At 35.1% G+C, this 17,643-nt stretch overlaps 3 protein-coding genes across 3 annotated transcripts; all 3 read left to right on the top strand.

The window, feature by feature from the left end:
- Positions 1-798: 798 nt before the first annotated feature.
- On the top strand, positions 799-2,481 carry LOC110904083 (uncharacterized protein At3g27210). Its single transcript, XM_022149887.2, has 3 exons — positions 799-1,235; positions 1,680-1,760; positions 1,864-2,481. Exons 1-3 carry the CDS (start codon positions 1,034-1,036, stop codon positions 2,229-2,231), a joined length of 651 nt encoding a protein of 216 aa, XP_022005579.1. The 5' UTR covers positions 799-1,033; the 3' UTR covers positions 2,232-2,481.
- Positions 2,482-4,844: 2,363 nt separating this feature from the next.
- LOC110904081 (uridine kinase-like protein 1, chloroplastic) lies at positions 4,845-10,217 on the top strand. Its single transcript, XM_022149886.2, has 13 exons — positions 4,845-5,079; positions 5,190-5,281; positions 7,078-7,147; positions 7,228-7,346; positions 7,466-7,562; positions 7,840-7,919; positions 8,029-8,223; positions 8,324-8,468; positions 8,670-8,730; positions 8,964-9,057; positions 9,190-9,262; positions 9,574-9,656; positions 9,773-10,217. Exons 1-13 carry the CDS (start codon positions 4,872-4,874, stop codon positions 9,917-9,919), a joined length of 1,464 nt encoding a protein of 487 aa, XP_022005578.1. The 5' UTR covers positions 4,845-4,871; the 3' UTR covers positions 9,920-10,217.
- A 2,236-nt stretch (positions 10,218-12,453) lies between these two features.
- Positions 12,454-17,534, top strand: LOC110904084 (uncharacterized RNA methyltransferase pc1998). The gene is made up of 15 exons (XM_022149888.2): positions 12,454-12,833; positions 12,912-13,026; positions 14,044-14,155; positions 14,242-14,286; positions 14,396-14,463; positions 14,554-14,608; positions 14,724-14,803; positions 15,004-15,087; positions 15,164-15,277; positions 15,386-15,504; positions 15,608-15,725; positions 16,331-16,461; positions 16,562-16,715; positions 17,159-17,238; positions 17,347-17,534. The coding sequence occupies exons 1-15, from the start codon at positions 12,523-12,525 to the stop codon at positions 17,447-17,449; spliced, it is 1,689 nt and encodes a 562-aa protein (XP_022005580.1). The 5' UTR covers positions 12,454-12,522; the 3' UTR covers positions 17,450-17,534.
- The last annotated feature ends 109 nt before the right edge of the window (positions 17,535-17,643 follow it).

Below are 17,643 nucleotides of genomic sequence, written 5' to 3'. Positions count from 1 at the left end.
TTCTTTTGTGGCTCACGCTCTACGTCACTCTCACACCACTTTTCTCACTTATGTTGTCAGGTCTGGAATGATATTCAAGTAATTAGTTCGACCAGATACGTAATTAACAAAATATAAGGAACAAAACCGTAATAATGTAATATGACCCACCTTAGAGCATTCACAATAGATCTCCTATATATTTGTGAGTGTGTTACTTATATCATAAACGAACAAAATATCCACCTCTATAACTTTTTTAGTATTTTTAAAAGTGATCATGACTTTAGGAGAGAAAAAATATAACAATAAAGTATACAAAATATGATTTAATTAAAAAATAAATAAAAAATAAAAACTTTTAATGTAATTATAAAAATAAAGATAAAGATATTGATAGGCTGTTTGGCGACATCTGAATGGTTAAGTGCTGAACCAGATCTGAAGCATTAAGTGCTGAACTAGTAAGAGGTCTGAATCACTAAGAGCCTATATAATGCTTAACCGTTCAGAGACAAATGTCTGACCAATTCAGGTTAAAGGTCTTAACCATTCAGACTCTGTATAACGCTTAACCATTCAGAGGCAAATGTCTAAACCATTCAGACATCTGCTCGTGAAACAAACAGTCTGAACCATTAAATATTGAACTAGTAAAAGGTCTAAACCACTTATAGCCTCATTAAGAGGTAAACAAAGAGCTCATGAATCCCTAATCAACCATAAGTTAAATAGCAAAGTTGGTAATTTTGGCCTTTTGCTTTATAAAGAAAAAGCAGACAAATTTGAAATCAAAGTGATGCTGCCAAAGCGAGCCTATAACAAACACTTCCCAATCAATCAATTCAATTCAAGTAACAACAAATCCTCCTCCTCCTCCTCCTCTTCAATCCCTTCAATTATTGACTCCATTTTCTCATACTCCTCCTTTAAATCCCAACCCCAGTTTACACCATCCACTTGTAGTCTTTTACCTCTTCTACAATCCAATAATATTAGTAGTTGACGTTTGGTTAGAAATCATAAAATCGAAATTATATATATAGAGAGAGAAATGGGTGCCTGTGTTTCATCGCATCACAAATCTTGTGCAATGAAGGTCCACATATCATCCGGGTCTGATCGTAAACCTGATAATCACGTCGCGATCATACCTCATTCGCCGATTAAAGAAAAACTTCCGATCATCCATGGCAATCTTCCTGTTAAACCTCAGCTGCCTCCTCTTCAATCAACCGATGAATCTCTCCATTTTGGTATTGTTTTTCCTTCTCTACCCTATGTTGTTTGTTTCATTAAATCGGGAAGGACTGTTTCAAAATTTTGTCTAAATTGGTTGTTGTGTTCATCGTTTCGGTTTTCATTATGGGTTTTGTCACTTTGTGACTCTGCCTGATCATTGGTGGGTGGGTCTATTTGCAACACTTTATCAAATCCCAAGTTATTCTGTTTCCGGTTAAACGTGCTTGAGTTAAGCAATCCACGATGGGTGAATTTCTGAGAAGTTTCCACCCGACAAAATAAAATAAAATAAAATCCGTAAGCTCTTTGTGCGCAGAAGGAATAATATTGGTTTGGCATGAAGGTCCATATGTTGACTTTTGATTTTTTTTTTTTTTTGGTTTTATTGAATATTCATTTGGTCTTGTAATTGTTTGGTGGGTCTATTGAACTTATTGATATTAGTTTCTTATTTGCAGGTAGTAAAGATGAGACGTTTTTCGATTCACAAGCATGGTTAGAATCCGACTGTGAATCGGATTTCATGAGTGTAAATGGAGGTATGATCAAAAGTTTATTTTACTTTAATTTATTTACTTTTTTGCTTGTGTAATATATTGTTCTTATTTGTTGTTTTTTGAATTGAAATGATTTAATTTGCAGAATTTACACCATCAAGAGGCAATACACCGATGCACGGTAACTTCGCTGCCACAACTCCACCAATAAAGGGTGGCGCACCCGCCGTTAATAGCTACAACGACAAGCTTTCTATGGCCGTATCTCAGCCATATACTTGTCCAATAAAGAAGAGCAAGAGGCTTTCTGAACTTTTCAGTGAGAGTCCAAGAGTGAACCGTAACTTTGATGAGGAAACTGTGGGTAGCCTTGAAGCGGCAGCAGTTCATGGTGGTGAGTTAAAGCCGAAGAGAGAGAAATGGGCGGAGATTGTGCGGGTTCCAGGGTGCTTACCGAGGGTGCTTTCTAGTCGTAGGTTTGTAACTCAGCAAACGGGTGTAAGAGGAAAGTAAGCTTGAGCCTTTACCCTGCCCCTGACCGTGATGCTTGGTTATGAACCGGTTCTCAGAACTATAATCAAGAATGTACAGAAACGAGAAGTGGTATCTCGTATATCTAATGATTTTGTAACTCCAGTTATACTCTTCTTATTTTCTTAATCTTTAAATATAACCATGCATATTAAACATAATTGAAATTTGTCACATAACATGACATAACTAAACACGGATGATCCTAGCATTGGATCGGTTTAGTTCTTCTTTTATGCTGTGATAAGAGGATTTGAAAATGTGTTTTGAAAAGATTATGTGATATTGAACAGTTTGAATAGGATACTTAATTACTTAGTACATGAACCAAAGTTATATTTATGTCAGGAAATGATCAAACGTTACATATTGTATAGAACATAGAATACAGTCAGATTGAACGAACCCAACTGAACGTGGATGATTATGAACCTACAATTTTGGTTTGGTTGTTCGATTACGTGATAAAGGGGTTTGAATGTTGAATGTGTGTTTTGAAAGTGATTTTGTGATATTCTTAGGAAATAACCAAACATTACATTCATCACCAAATATTGTGATATGGATGTGCTTTTATTGTATACAGTTGCATATTGCTTTCATATTCATGTGAGATAAGGAGAGGCTTCAAATCAAAATCTCCCAAATTAATTATAGCCATATAAAATTTATAATTGTAAGCTTAAAAATAATCCATCTTTCATATCATATTAACTATTAGTGACAAGCTATGTTACAAAACTATCCTTTAGACGCGTTTTATCTTTAACAAAAATACAGATTCTCAAAGTACTCAAGATTCACAACTAAAAAGATCTTTTAGTAGCCTTGATCTTTTATGTACGAGGCATGACTACACAGACTGTTCTCTAATTATTTTGGGTCTTATATCATATCAATTAAATGATATAAAGATGCAATCTTGTGTCGACCAGAACACTGCCCAACCTATAAGTGGTGCCTAAACACTTTTATGTACACAAATAACATCATAATGTACAAGAAAAAAAACTATTGTGTTATACTTACGAAGATAGGCTCACCGCATCTCTCGCTATACACTGGTAGCATTACTCTCAAAGATAACGTCGCTCTATCTTGATTTACACTGGCTAGCTCATAAAATCGAGTGATTTAAAGTCCATTTTAATTGGTTTTATTTGTTCTCGCAATAAAGTACATCGATCAATATGGACTGATAGATCCAAATACACATTACACCAATTCTTATAAGCAGCAGAGGTTGATTATCAGAGTTTTATATTTAACTACTAAATTATTAATCAAATTATTATTGTTTTGTCAATATTAGAAAAGTCTATTTCCGTAGTCAATTTTAAATTAAATATCCTTTGTTTGTGTAATTTAGTCTCGACCTTGGGATGTTTTCATTGGACATACTAGCTAGGGCTATAAATGAGTCGAGCCAGGTTGGACACAGGCTCGAGCTCGAACTTAAAGGAGCCAACTTGGCTAATTAGAGCAGAAAAGTTGAGTTCAAGCCCGACTCGTAAAAAGCTTGAACTAGTTCATGGCCATCAAGCCTTCCTGTTATTCTTTTTTAACATATATATGTTATTTTTGTTTCTTTTTTCAATATTTTTATGTCATATTATTATTATATACACTAAATTTGTGTTTAATTTAAACAAGCAATCGAGCGAGCCAACCTTCACCCAGGCTCTGCTCGACTCTGTTCATTTACAAACAAGCTTTTATTGAGCCTCGCTCTAGCTTTTTGAACCAATGTTTTAAAAACCGGTTTTTAACCATACCTGGTTGGGCTTAGAAATGGTTTAACCGGTTGTACCGGGTTATGCCAGATGGTTCAACCGGTTAACCAATTAACCCTATAATTTCGTAAAAAAAAAAAAAAATACTTCAACTAAAAAAAAAAATCTAAAAGTACATAATTACATAATTAAAAATAAAGTTTCCAAGAAAGTTCTATTGAATAGAAGTTTATGAAATGCTTATGGCATTGGAGTGTTGAATGCATCAAATTTATGATGAAATTTACTATTATCGTCAACCTCATAACTTTAGGTATTTAACACTCATCTTAATCCTAAATAGATGTTAACAAACAATTCATATTTTTTTAATTGTTTAAGTTGATCTTGGATATACTAATACACATGGTCAATATCTGATGATTAAAACGTAAAAGATGTCATTTTTAACAATCGATGTAATTGTCACAATTAACAATCTTAATACAAACTATTTGCAATGTTTCATCTTGAATTTGGTCTAAAGAATGACTCGTCATGATTAGTCACAAATTTTTAAATTTTTTTTTTTTAATTTTTCTGGTGCGAAATTATGCTTTGGAACTTGTTCCTAGGTGCAACATTGGGCTAAACGAAACTGGTTCGCCAGTTCAAACCGGTTATACCGGAAAAACCGCCGCTTCAATCCAAGACTGAATACCCCATTTAAACCGGATCTTGTCGTATCGAACTCACCACCGGTATGCGGTTAAACCGGTATAACCAGCCAATTTGAACCGGTTTTTAAAAGATTGTTTTGAACAACCCTAGAAAAATTCAAAAAACACACTTTATGCCAATTATTGACTATTGAGCATATGGTAAAGAATAAAGAACGGTAAAACAGCTTATGAGCAACGCAAAAACCCCACACACTCACTCCCTTTTTAATCTATTTTCCAACGACTCTACGATGACGACGGCGATAGACGCCGTGATGGAGGCCGCTTCCGGTCCTCATTTCTCCGGCCTGCATCTCGATGCCGGATTCCATTCTTCTCCAAGATCTCCGTCGACCTCCATTCTTGCTGAATCAATCAAACAGCCATTCGTCATCGGTATTTTTATACTTTTATCAATCTTTGCGTTTATTAAACCGATTAGTTAACTAATAAGACAATCAGTTGTTGGAATTTTGTGTGTATTTGATTATCTTGTATTTTTTTAGGGGTTTCTGGTGGTACTGCTTCTGGTAAGACGACGGTTTGTGACATGATTATTCAACAGCTTCATGATCACCGTGTTGTTCTTGTCAATCAGGTGATGTGTTGTTATTAACCTGCATTTTTAGTACGGTAGTAAAGGCTGATAATGAGAGTTTTTGAGTGATACTGGTCCCACTAGAACGGGTTGAAAAGTGTACGAATGAATATAATTAAGGTTCTGTTTGATGCTGATGTTGACCATATGTGTTCATTATTTTTTTATTATTCTTATTAGGCAAATTCGATTTTAATAATCTAAACTACGACTCAGTGAGCTGATTATTATAATCCGTACTCAACAATTTAACCGATAGCACTCTTAACTTTCACTTTCGTTGCCAATGACAATCTCAGTCGCATAATTATCACAGATTTACACTTGATGGATACTTGATTTCGCTCACAAGAAAAGTACATTTCCCCGTTTCACTCATAATCATCTCTGTGGGCGAAATCAAGTGTAAATCAGTGATGATTATGTTGGGATTGTCCTCGGCAACGGAAGTGAAAGTTAGTTGTGTCACTGGTTAAATTGTCGGTATGGATTATTGTCGACTGATGGGTCATAGTTTGGAATATTAAAATCCAATGTGCCTTATTGTTGTTATATCCCATTTGAGGCCGGTGCTTGCATCTACTAAGCCCCTGGTCACTTCAAAGAATATTACAACTCTATTGTGTATTTCAGGCTCCTATCAAGTTTTAATTATAGATGCTATCAAACATTAATAAATAATGAGTGGAGAGCATTAATGGGCTTTCTTAGTTTTACATATTTGTCCAAATATCATCTATGTTGTCAAAAGCGTGTGAGGCGCGCGCCTAGGCAACCGGCGCAGCGAGTCGCGGCTATAGCGACTGGTGGTGGCTCAGGCGAGAATATGGGTTTTTCTGTAAAAACGCTGCTCAGGCGAGCGCCCAGAACCAGGCGCAGATGAGAAACGGCGTGGGCTTTAAACTTGTGACTTGTGAGGCGCAATGAAGAAGATAAAGGAGTGACAAACCGATTTAAGTGCAGCAATCGCCTTCTGTGTCTTCGTTCTTCTCACGTTCCTTATTTTTTTTTTTTTTTTTTTTTGCAAGAGCGGCAGTCTTTTTCTTTGCATATACTCGTAGGGTTTTATTGTTTGCGTATTTAAAAAAATATTAGGCTTTCCTTTTCTATTTTTGTTATATTTGAGCTTTTCTTTTTATTTGCTACTGAGATTTCTGTATCCATGATTTGTGCCATAAATCTTTCAATTAACCTTTCAACATTTGTTTTGATATAGTTTACTACTATTAACTTTTTTATATTCAGCGTCTTTATATCTTATTTTCTTATTTATAACAGCTTTTATTTTTCTTATATGAATTATATATATAATAATTAGATTTTTATTGTATTTGTAAAATAGTATTAATGTAATGATTGTTTAAGGCCTATTATTAAACTAGCCCTAAACAAGTCTAAAACCCCTAAAACTAGTATTTTTCTAATCTGCACCTCACTTAAAAAAGCTCTCGCTTTTTTAGCGCCTTGCGCCTAGGCTCCGGGCGAGACATATGCGCTTTAAGTGCGCCTTGCGCTTTTGACAACATAGTATACCATGTTAGGACACCTAAAAAATATTTAGAAGCTTTCATTGCGTCTCATGATGCTGACACACACTAGGCTTGCTAGATACAAGATTTCTAGTGTTTAGGTTTGTTGATCAACTTATGCATGGAGTGCTTTTTTGTTTTTAGATAGTTTGTTGTTTTTAATTCCTGATTCTTTCTTTGTTGCAAATAGCTAACTTCTATACCTGAATGAAAAGAATCCTTGAAGTTCTCTAACATTTCTTTTCTGTCTGTTGTGTACTTATATAGGATTCATTTTATCGTGGGTTGACTGCTGAAGAATCTAAACGGGTCCACGAGTATAATTTTGATCACCCTGGTAATGTTCTTATTAATTTAGGTCATCATTTTTCAATTTGCCACCTCATGCTGTAAATTAAAAAATTCTTGTTGCTGCAGATGCTTTTGACACAGAGCAAATGTTAGAGTGCATTGAGAAGCTCAAAAAAGGAAACTCGGTACATCTTCCAATATATGACTTCAAAAACCACAGGCGATGTTCTGAATCCTTCCGCCAGGTACTCGCTTCTAAACTTACTGGCTTGATTGGAATGCAGCTGCCAGGTTAATATTACCAATTTACCAAAATCTTACCGTTAAAGATTACTCCTTAACTTGTTTTTTGTGTACCTGTCAGGTTAATGCATCTGATGTAATTATCTTGGAGGGAATACTGGTTTTTCATGATCAAAGGGTTCGTGACTTGATGAATATGAAGATATTTGTAGACACAGGTGTTTATTATTATTCTTAAGCTTTCATTCTATGATCCCTAATTGTAACCGTATTTTGTGGAGCCTACAATTTATTCTTTAGTCTTTGTGTATGTATGAAGTCTTTCTATATTTCATATAATGGTTGCAGTAATACCTTCTGTTGACCTCATTACGATACGTCGATACCAAATTATAACTAACTTATACATTTGTCCTGATTAATGAATTTATATTCATTGCGCTAACTAACATCAGTAACATGTCTTCTTTATTTGTTGACAAATATATGTACTAGATGCTGATGTTAGGCTTGCTCGTAGAATAAGGCGAGACACAGTTGAGAGGGGCAGGGATGTAAATTCTGTGCTTGAGCAGGTAAATTTCTCTACTTTTTAAAATTCTCAATGAGTGTCTCTTTGGAGTTTTCTTAAGGTTCGTCAATCATCTAGTTCTGACCAACATCTGGCAAAACTATTCTGTGCAGTATGCAAAGTTTGTTAAACCTGCTTTTGATGATTTTGTTCTTCCCTCAAAAAAGTATGCTGATGTCATCATACCAAGAGGAGGCGATAATCATGTGGCAATAGACTTGATAGTGCAACATATACGCACAAAGCTTGGTCAGCATGACCTTTGCAAAATATATCCCAACATATATGTAATTCAATCAACATTCCAGGTATACATGACATGTGGATAAACAACATTATTCTGATAATTAAATTATTATTATTAGTAAATAGTAAGACATGTACATTGATTGAAGACCTGTGTTACAGATTCGGGGCATGCATACTTTAATTCGAGATAAAGAGATATCAAAGCATGATTTTGTATTTTATTCGGACCGGCTAATTCGACTGGTTGTGGAGCATGGCCTTGGTCACTTACCATTTACTGAGATGCAGGTAGTCACTCCGACAGGTACGGTTTACTGTTTTTTTTTTTATGAAATTACTTAAGGTGCTGGAAATTACTGGATGCATGTTGTTATTGTTGTATGAGTAACTGCTAGAAATTAAGTAAAAGAAGGTGAATTTGCATGAATAAGAAAATAGCAATTTTTCACTTGTAAATCTTTTCGAAAGTTGCCTCAATATCATTGATAGGTTACTGTTATTGCAGGATCGGTATATAGTGGAGTTGACTTTTGCAAAAAACTGTGTGGTGTCTCTATCGTTCGAAGGTGAGTAATTCTTAAACATTAAAAGATGTGTTATTGTGAGTGCTTGTTATGTATAAGTGCTTGTTTTTTTGTTATCGTAAAGGACACGCTTTGTTATTTCACCTAAACGGTTTTTGTTTACTTCATGGTCTGAGACTATCTAGATTGGGTAATGAATCAGTGTCGGGTTGTAATGTAGAATGTTTACTGTTGAATGCAATTTAGTAACCGATTTTTTTTTTTTTACTTTACAGTGGTGAAAGTATGGAGAATGCATTGCGTGCATGTTGTAAAGGCATAAAAATTGGAAAAATCCTTATCCACCGTGATGGTGACAATGGGAAGCAGGTAAATATCTCTTGTTTTATTGTCTGATAAATTATATTTTTAGTTTTTCTTGCACATTCTTTGTGGACATATTATATTATATTATATTATTATTATGTATGAAAAAATATATATGTTTCATAATATGTGCAGCTTATCTATGAAAAGCTCCCAACAGACATTTCAGAAAGACACGTGCTTCTCCTTGATCCAGTTCTTGCTACAGGTTGGTAGATATATTTTTCAGAAAGACACTTCACTCTTTGATTTTTGTTTGTTCGTTGAACATGTTAAATACATCGTTAGTCTTTTCAAGTCCCAAAGTTATTGCAACATTCGACCAAGATGATGGTTTTATAATAAATGATAAACAATGGACAACATTGAACATTGTAACTCAAAAACTTATGAGAAATGGTAATGTAGTTTTTAAAAGGACAACTCAGGGAATTCATGAAGTTCTGCAAATTCAGTGTGATGGATCATTATCAATTTGATTGCAAACTGAACTACCGTTGTGTGTGATATGGCTTACAGGTAATTCAGCTAACCAGGCAATTGAGCTACTGATACAGAAAGGAGTGCCAGAATCACACATAATATTCCTCAACCTCGTCTCGGTGAGTTAATATGTGTGACTCAGATTCATGGTCATACTATACTACCTATGTAGAGCTGGAAAGTTTGGTGCTCAACATTTCCACATACGTATTCACGCCCTTTTGTATTTATTTAGGCTCCAGAAGGAATACATTGTGTTTCAAAACGGTTTCCTTCAGTGAAGATAGTAACATCAGAGATAGATGTTGCTTTGAATGAAGAGTATCGCGTTATACCTGGTCTTGGGGAATTTGGTGACCGTTACTTTGGTACCGACGACTGACTGATGATAATAAGATGATTAGTGATTGGTATAAGTGACAACCAACCGTCATGAAGTTCTTTTCCCTCTTTTTAAAATTAATCAACGTAAAGGTACTACTCCTACGATGGAAGAAAAATGACATTTGTTACCATTTGATGTGTTTAAACTTGGTGTGTTTGGTGGCATTTATTTAGTTAATATTAGAGCCGCTGGGAAGGGAATTTACAAATGCAGAATTGTTTCGATTTAGTATTCTTTTACCAGCTACAATTGTTGGTTCTCTGCATCTTTCCCTAGGTTTATATTTTCTTCTTAACATTTTTGGAACAACATATCTTTTCAAATCTTTTGGAGAATAAGTTCTGGTGATTAAAAATGTTATTATTAGTTATTAAAAGATGTTTATAATATCATTGACTAGCAGGTTTCCTTTGGTGATGATGCTGGGAAAATTTTATAGAATAGTAACCAAGTTTAACATGTGTTCTACCAAAGTCACTTAAACTTTTTTTTGTCTCTATAAAGTCACTCAACTTTCAATTTTGTTCCAGTCTTATGCGTTTATCAGGTTAAAAGATTACCTTGATGGCTTGTCAGTTAATCCATATTTTTATTAATTTTTGTTAGTAATTATTTATATGCTCATCTTAAACCCTAACCGCCAGCCACGTTTGCATCCAACACCACCAAGAACCACCGCCCACTTCAACATCTACTTCTCAACCTAATTCCGGCGAACTTGATTCCGGCAGCAATGAATCAGCTAGAACTCCGATCAATTCTTGTAGTATGTTCCCGGTGTTGCACCGCAGCATGAACATCAACAGAACGGATATCTTGCTCAATTGCAGCCAAGATATGGATAATCCTGAATCTGTAAATTATTGAAATGTGGTGTTCCATGCAAATTGTGTTTATGAAATTAGGAATTCATCGTTTCTTCCTTTTTATTGATAAACTTATCCATATTTTCTATTAATCTTTATGTGGATAATCTTGAACCTGCAAATTATTCAAATGTGGTGTTCCATGGAAAACGTGTTTATGAAATTAGGAATTCATCGTTTGTTATTTATTTACTTTTTTATTTTTTTGAATAAACTAATCCATATTTTTTATTAATCTTTTTAATTGAAAAGGCCATGTCATTGTTTGTATATTCCATGTAGGCATTAAAAATTTAAAAATGAAAAGTTACCTGACACATTATCAAGGTAACTTGTTAACCTGATAATTACGCTAGATTGAAACAAAAATTGAAAGTTGAGTTACTTGAGAGACACAAAAAAAGTTTGAGTGACTTTAGTGGAACAAACGTGAAACTTGGTTACTATTATGTGATATTTTCCAAATACGGAATAATAAAAGTTTATTTAACGCAATATTTGGTTTAATTACATAAAGGGCACTCGTGTATACAAAAGAAAGAACTGTTACTTTGATGAATTTGTACTTCCATTGGCTGTTGAATGTAATATTTAAAAAAAAAAACTAATAATGATAAAAATAATATTACTATTAAGATTAATACTAATACTATTAACAATTTGCAACCTCCTAAACAATTCTCTAATCTGATTGATCTACATGTCACATTCTTTTGCCTAGTTCTTTTAACATTCATGACCATCATCGCCGAAACAATAAGCACAACCTTTGTGCAAGAGACGGGACGATTGAGATTCATCAGATGGTGTCGTCGCTTAAAGCTATAAACACACCGTAGTAGGTTTTGTGAATTAAAAATACACATAAGGTGATTTAGGATGCCTTAAACTTAAAAATTCACCTAATTCATCAGATTTTCACCTGTTTTTAACCAAATTTCAATATTAGTTGTAAGTTTTTTTTTTAAGTTTGATTTAGGATGCCTTAAACTTAAAAATTCACCTAATTTTTTTTTAAATAGTAAACTGCAATGTTACCCCTGTGGTTAGGGGCGAATGCCACCCTTACCCCCTATTTTCAAAAAATTGTTATCTTACCCCAGACGTTTTCAGATTGCATCAATGTACCCCCCTTAACGTGAAAGACGTTTTTGCCCCTAATAATAAAAAAATAGAAATAATTGACACATTTACACCCTGTGCTTTACCTCCGCAGACACGTTTACACCCTGTTTTATTATAGTGTCTTCTCCAGCGATGTTCTGAAAGCATCTGGTGGTGGAACGAGTGATAAGGATGTGTGTAGTGGTCGGAATACGCTTCTCCAGTGGTCGGAATATTGTCGGAGTGGTCGGAACATCGCCGGAGAAGACACTTTGATAAAACAGAGTGTAAACATGTCAGCGTAGGTAAAACACATGGGGTAGAATTGAAGTTTATTGAATAAATATGGGTAAGATTATGAAAATGCTTGGTAAGATTACAGATTTACCCTTTCAGGGATACCTTGATGCAATTAGAAAACGTCAGAAGATAAGACAACACTTTTTTAGAAATATGGGATAAGGGTGACAGTTGTCTTCGTCCAAAATCACTAAGGGATAAAATTACCGTTTATCTAATCACTAATTTTTACTTTTGTAGTCCCCCCCCCCCCCCCGGCTTTGTTAAACAAATTACCAAGATTGTTCTAATAGTATCGGGACAGGGCCGATAGGCTCATCATATTATTCGATGTTACCATTTTGCCCAACGGCCGGAAAAGATGTTTGTTTTGTGACACATTTATCCATTCCCGCGCCACCACTACGCCACCGCCGACCAAAAATGTCCGTCTTCTTCCTCTCTGCTCCGCCGTCCATCTCTGTCTTAAGCCACCGCTCTACCACCACCACCTCCGTCACCTGCTGCTCCTCTCTTCAGACACTACCGCAACCACTATCGCATCCACAACCGTCATTATCTTCACCGTTATCGTCAAATTCATTGCTTACAAACTCTAAAACTTCCTCAGGATGCTCGCTCAACTGTCCTCACTTCGATTCGTACGTTACTCCACCACTAATTTTGAAATTCAGTTCTTTCTCCCTGTATACATACTGAATTGTGCTTGAATTTTACAGGTGTTCAGGGTGTACTCACGAGGATAATCTCCATCGTCCGGTTGTATTACAAGAGGCCACTACCTTCTTTAAGAAGCTCGGTGTCTCCGATTTCACTTTCGATACTTGTAGGCTGGTATTTCTTCTTGCAAACTACTCTATCCCTCCTTTAATGACATTTAGTATTAAGTAAGTTGCTTTTAAGTTTTTGATATCTAGTCTAACAGTGGCAATAATTTTTAGATAGGTTTCAGGTTTGAATATGTGAAATCTATCCTTAACAGTTACAGTCCCTATATTAGGATCTGGCTGCAAACACACACACAAATAAACTGTAGAAAAAATAAAGAACACAAGGATTTACACGGTTCGGTCTAGGTTAGTCTTTACTGAAGTGATAATCAAATTGCAAGTAGCTGCGTTAGTGAAATGGCAATTTTGAAAGATATTTTATGTTTATTGCTTTTAAATCCTTTTAGATCTATGTCTAAATGGAAGATCCAAAAGATAGCAATTTGTGGGATATTTTTTTTCTTGGTGACAGAGAATGATGTAGAATTCTCTAAACAACACTGGTTCAAACGTAACGGCCAAAGGAACAGGATAGGCTACAGTTAGTTCGGATACAGAGAACACCACCGAACTAAACTGTAGGGCTGGATAGAGCCTAGAGGCTATGAACAACTTGAGATATAGAATTCGCCACTCAAGCTATTATATAGGACAAAATATTTTAAACCGAGATACATATGCACCACTCGAATGGAATTTAGGTTCCAAAGATGAGCATTCAGTTTTGCCTGACCTGAACTAGCACTGGAATAGCTTTAACCCACGAGTTGCGAGATAAAACCAAACAAAGTTTCTTCTAATATTCTTCTCTGCTATTTTTATTTCCATACTTTATTTTAAATAGAAGAGATTACAAGAAGTTATTTTTTAAAACACAAAACTACCCTTGACTCCACTCACCTAATTACTAGAAGAAAGTAAACAACAAAAGAAAAATGAAACGTGCCTGAAAAGAAAAAAGGAAAACAATAATTTAAATTGAATAGAAGTGGCTTGCTGACGGGTTTCGGTGAACCGGTTTACATCAGAGAGTGTACTGTAAATAAAGCTCATGTAGAAACTAACTTGCTTTCAACTGCAGTGGGGATGGAGGTGCCGAGCGAAACTCGCCATTCGCGGGTCATCAACTGATCCTCTGATTGGGCTCTATGAAGAGGGTACACACAATGTAGTTGATATACCTGATTGCAAAGGTTTGAATTTGTGCATCCCGACTTTTAATTACCATTCGAGTTCTTTCTGAGCTAACTGTACAGTTCTTCACCTTTTATATGTGCAGCACATCATCCAAACATAAATGCTGCAGTGGAGCTGCTGAAAAAAGGCTTGTTCTAAAATTCTGAACTTGCTTTATTTCTGGAATGTATAAGAAGTTCGTATGATGACGTAGGTTCTTTCATTGTTCTTTCTGTCTTGCTTTGAACTTTTTTCAGGTATAAAGATTCTAAACATCGAACCTTATGATGAAGACGAACGGACTGGTTATCTGAGATATGTTCAGGTACAACATGTTTTCAGTATAAAGGAAACTTAATTATTATTTGCGAGTTAGTGGCATATTTCTATATGCTAATTCAACGGTAATCTGTAGATGGCTGTCACTACATACAACACATCTCTCCCTGCTTCTGAAAGATATAGAAGTGGTCAGTTATTAGTGCTGCTCAGTATTTTATCCTCTTTGTGAAGCTTGTGTTTGACTATTCAAAAGTTAAAACTACCTTGGATCTTATATTGCGATGGTTATTTTTCAATTTACAGGTAGAGTACAAGTTTCTTTAGTTTGGAACGCACGAAGTGAGACGTCGGCAAGTTCAGAAAAGCTAAACAACTTAGCTACGGTAAGACTATGTAACTTCTCTCCTTAGAACATTGTGATGTCGCGTACATGAAAATTAAATACTTTTCCATTTTTTTGTTAACTAAAAGTTAAAATAAAGATAATGATTTTCTTTATGAAAGACCCGACTCCTCCATCGTTAATATCCCTTTGCTATGTATACTAACTTTGATAAATTTGTTTTTGTGGTTTGCCTTGTAGTTCTTGTGGAGAAATGGGGGCCCAAACAGTGAAGTTCATTTAATTCATTCTGTTTGGGCAAACTTCCAAACATCAACTAACAATGTGAGTGACCTATTTTTTGTTACTGTGTTTCTATTAAGGATCAACTAATTAAACTTACTTTTATCGGGTTATGAAGGTAATTTTCGGAAATAGATGGAGGCATCTATTAGGAGAAAGAGATTTCTGGGAGCATGTTGGAGGGATCGATGTTTATTTGCCTCCATCGAGCTTCGGTCAAGCAAATACAAGGGTGAAAACCTTATCCATCACAAATTTGTTTTGGTTTAAACTTTATTGTCTATATAGTTAGCACTTTCATGCATTGTGTATGTGTGTGATGTTACGTGTTATACTTCAGGCCTTTGATTCGTTGCTTCAAAAACTACATAAATATGTCCCTATTGGTTCATCGGTGACTGACTTATATGCTGGAGCTGGAGTCATTGGATTATCACTGGCTTCCACAAGGAAATGCAGGAAAGAAATGTTTATATGTTGTTTGTTCTGTCTAATTTCAAGTGTTTCTGAGCTTATTTTATTAACTACTTATACCTTTTTCTTTAAATATTGATATTTTCAGGTCAGTTAGATGCGTTGAGATTAATAAAGAATCTAAGCTTGCTTTTGAGAAGACAATTGACCGGTTGCCAAGCTCCCTTGACAGCAGCATTAGCTGGCATCATGCTGACACTTCAATCGTTAGTATTAAATCTTCAATCATGCATTCTTATTATTTGTTTAGTTTAGGGTCATACATGCAGTAATCTCTTGATAACTTTTAGGGTAAATTGCCATTTTAGTCCCTGAGGTTTGGCCCAAAACGCCACTTCAGTCCAAATAGTTTTTTTTTCTCCTTTTGGGTCCCGACGTTTGCAAATTTTTGTCATTTTCGTCCAACCCACTAACTCCGTCAAAAAATGTCAGTTAACACAGGGGTATTTTGGTCAGATTACACATTTTGTTTTTGCTATTTTCATCGAAAACCCATTTTATACCCATCTTTTTGTAATCATGTAAAACGGGTTTTGGATGAAAATGGCAAAAACAAAAATATGTGTAATCTTACCAAAAAACCCGTGTTAACTGACCTTTTTTTACGGAGTTAGTGGGTTGGACGAAATGACAAAAAATTGCAAACATCAGGGACCCAGAGGAGAAAAATAAACAACTTGGAGTAAAGTCGCATTTTGGATCAAACCTCAGGGACCAAAATGGCAATTTACTCAACTTTTACTAGCATTACCTCCATAAAGTTGTTATAAACTGTTGTAGAACCAACATTTGATTCACATACATCTCTCAGGAACCACTTTCTTGGCTTGTGGGGTCAGATATTCTTGTGGTTGACCCTCCTAGAAAGGGGCTTGACCCGTCTTTGATTGGTGCTTTACGGGACATTAAATCAGCAGAGCGTAAAGCCATGACACTTGAAAGGTATGCATAGATGCAATTTTTTAGTTGACTTTTATAGTCAAGTTATGATAAGAAATGAAGAATCTGAAACTGTTATGTGTTTTCAATATTGTAACTGTAGCCCAACCTTCAAGGCGAAAGATGAAAAAAGACCTTGGATATTACGTGCAAGAGAAGATTCAGTTCAGATTCCTAGCAGAACCACACAAGAAGAAAATCGGTCATTACCTCAAACACTTATATATATAAGTTGTGGCTGGGAAAGCTTCAAAGAGGTACTTCTAGTTCTCGTTCTTTTAAAATGGTTGTTAAAAGCTGCATTTAGAGGTGGCAATATGGCGGGTCAAGTAACGGGTATTTTGTACCGCTTAAAACATATTCGATTGACCTAAAACACTTTCTGTTCAAATGATTTAATTTTTTTAAGATAATTATGGCATCATGTTTCATCAATTGTCTAATTTTTAATAAAATTTGTTAGGAGGGTTTATGCATCAAAAATACACTTAGGCAACTTTTGACACATGTTTTGTTAATCCAAAACGAGTTTTTATAATATTTCATCGGTAATTAGACATGTTTCCCTTTGAGTTTTACATGTTTGACCAGATCAACCGTTCACAAGTAAATCGGTCAATAATACCGAAAATACCATGGCTAGTTCCATCCGTGTCTGATTTCCATGTAATTTTTCTGATGTGCATGAATTGTTTTACAGAATTGCACGGCCTTATTGTCAAGCAAGGCCTGGCATTTGAGTAAAGCCCATGGTTTCAATTTCTTTCCTGGTACCCAGAGGTACATCTCTTTGTGTTAAGTGATTTATTATTTCACTTTGTACAATATGCTGATTAAATTTGAATAATATCTAATCATACTTGATTATTGTTAAAATGTTCAATACAGCATTGAAATTTTGGCTGTATTTAAGCGAGGACCTGGAGCAAGTGTCAAGAAAAAGAAATCCGGGAAGAAGAAAAAGAAGAATAAACTCGAGAAACAATCCTAAGATGTAACCTTTTTTGTGTACAACCAGCTAAACAATGCAATCTTAAGCGTAATAATAGGAAGTATTTTATCTTTTTGTGTCGATAGTATTTGAGGTCAGACATTCTTTATATAAAACGTGCTTACAATGCTTATTCTTAGTTATAAGTTACCAAAACAAATATCTTGTAAAGATTAGCGACATATCTACACTAC

The sequence above is a fragment of the Helianthus annuus genome, chromosome 14, assembly GCF_002127325.2.
Source record: "Helianthus annuus cultivar XRQ/B chromosome 14, HanXRQr2.0-SUNRISE, whole genome shotgun sequence".
NCBI classification, from domain to species: domain Eukaryota; kingdom Viridiplantae; phylum Streptophyta; class Magnoliopsida; order Asterales; family Asteraceae; genus Helianthus; species Helianthus annuus.
Note: the sequence above shows the minus strand (reverse complement) of the source record. Positions and strands in the feature narration are given on the sequence as shown.

Bases quoted from the DNA above. Each gene is read 5' to 3' on its own strand.
- LOC110904083 (XM_022149887.2), top strand. From the start codon at position 1,034: ATGGGTGCCTGTGTTTCATCGCATCACAAATCTTGTGCAATGAAGGTC. The intron at 1,236-1,679 runs GTATTGTTTTTC...TCTTATTTGCAG, and splicing joins CGATGAATCTCTCCATTTTG to GTAGTAAAGATGAGACGTTT. The intron at 1,761-1,863 runs GTATGATCAAAA...TTTAATTTGCAG, and splicing joins TTTCATGAGTGTAAATGGAG to AATTTACACCATCAAGAGGC.
- LOC110904081 (XM_022149886.2), top strand. From the start codon at position 4,872: ATGAGCAACGCAAAAACCCCACACACTCACTCCCTTTTTAATCTATTT. The intron at 7,148-7,227 runs GTAATGTTCTTA...TTGTTGCTGCAG, and splicing joins GTATAATTTTGATCACCCTG to ATGCTTTTGACACAGAGCAA. The intron at 7,347-7,465 runs GTACTCGCTTCT...TGTACCTGTCAG, and splicing joins GTTCTGAATCCTTCCGCCAG to GTTAATGCATCTGATGTAAT.
- LOC110904084 (XM_022149888.2), top strand. From the start codon at position 12,523: ATGTTACCATTTTGCCCAACGGCCGGAAAAGATGTTTGTTTTGTGACA. The intron at 14,156-14,241 runs GTTTGAATTTGT...TTATATGTGCAG, and splicing joins TGATATACCTGATTGCAAAG to CACATCATCCAAACATAAAT. The intron at 14,464-14,553 runs GTACAACATGTT...GGTAATCTGTAG, and splicing joins GTTATCTGAGATATGTTCAG to ATGGCTGTCACTACATACAA.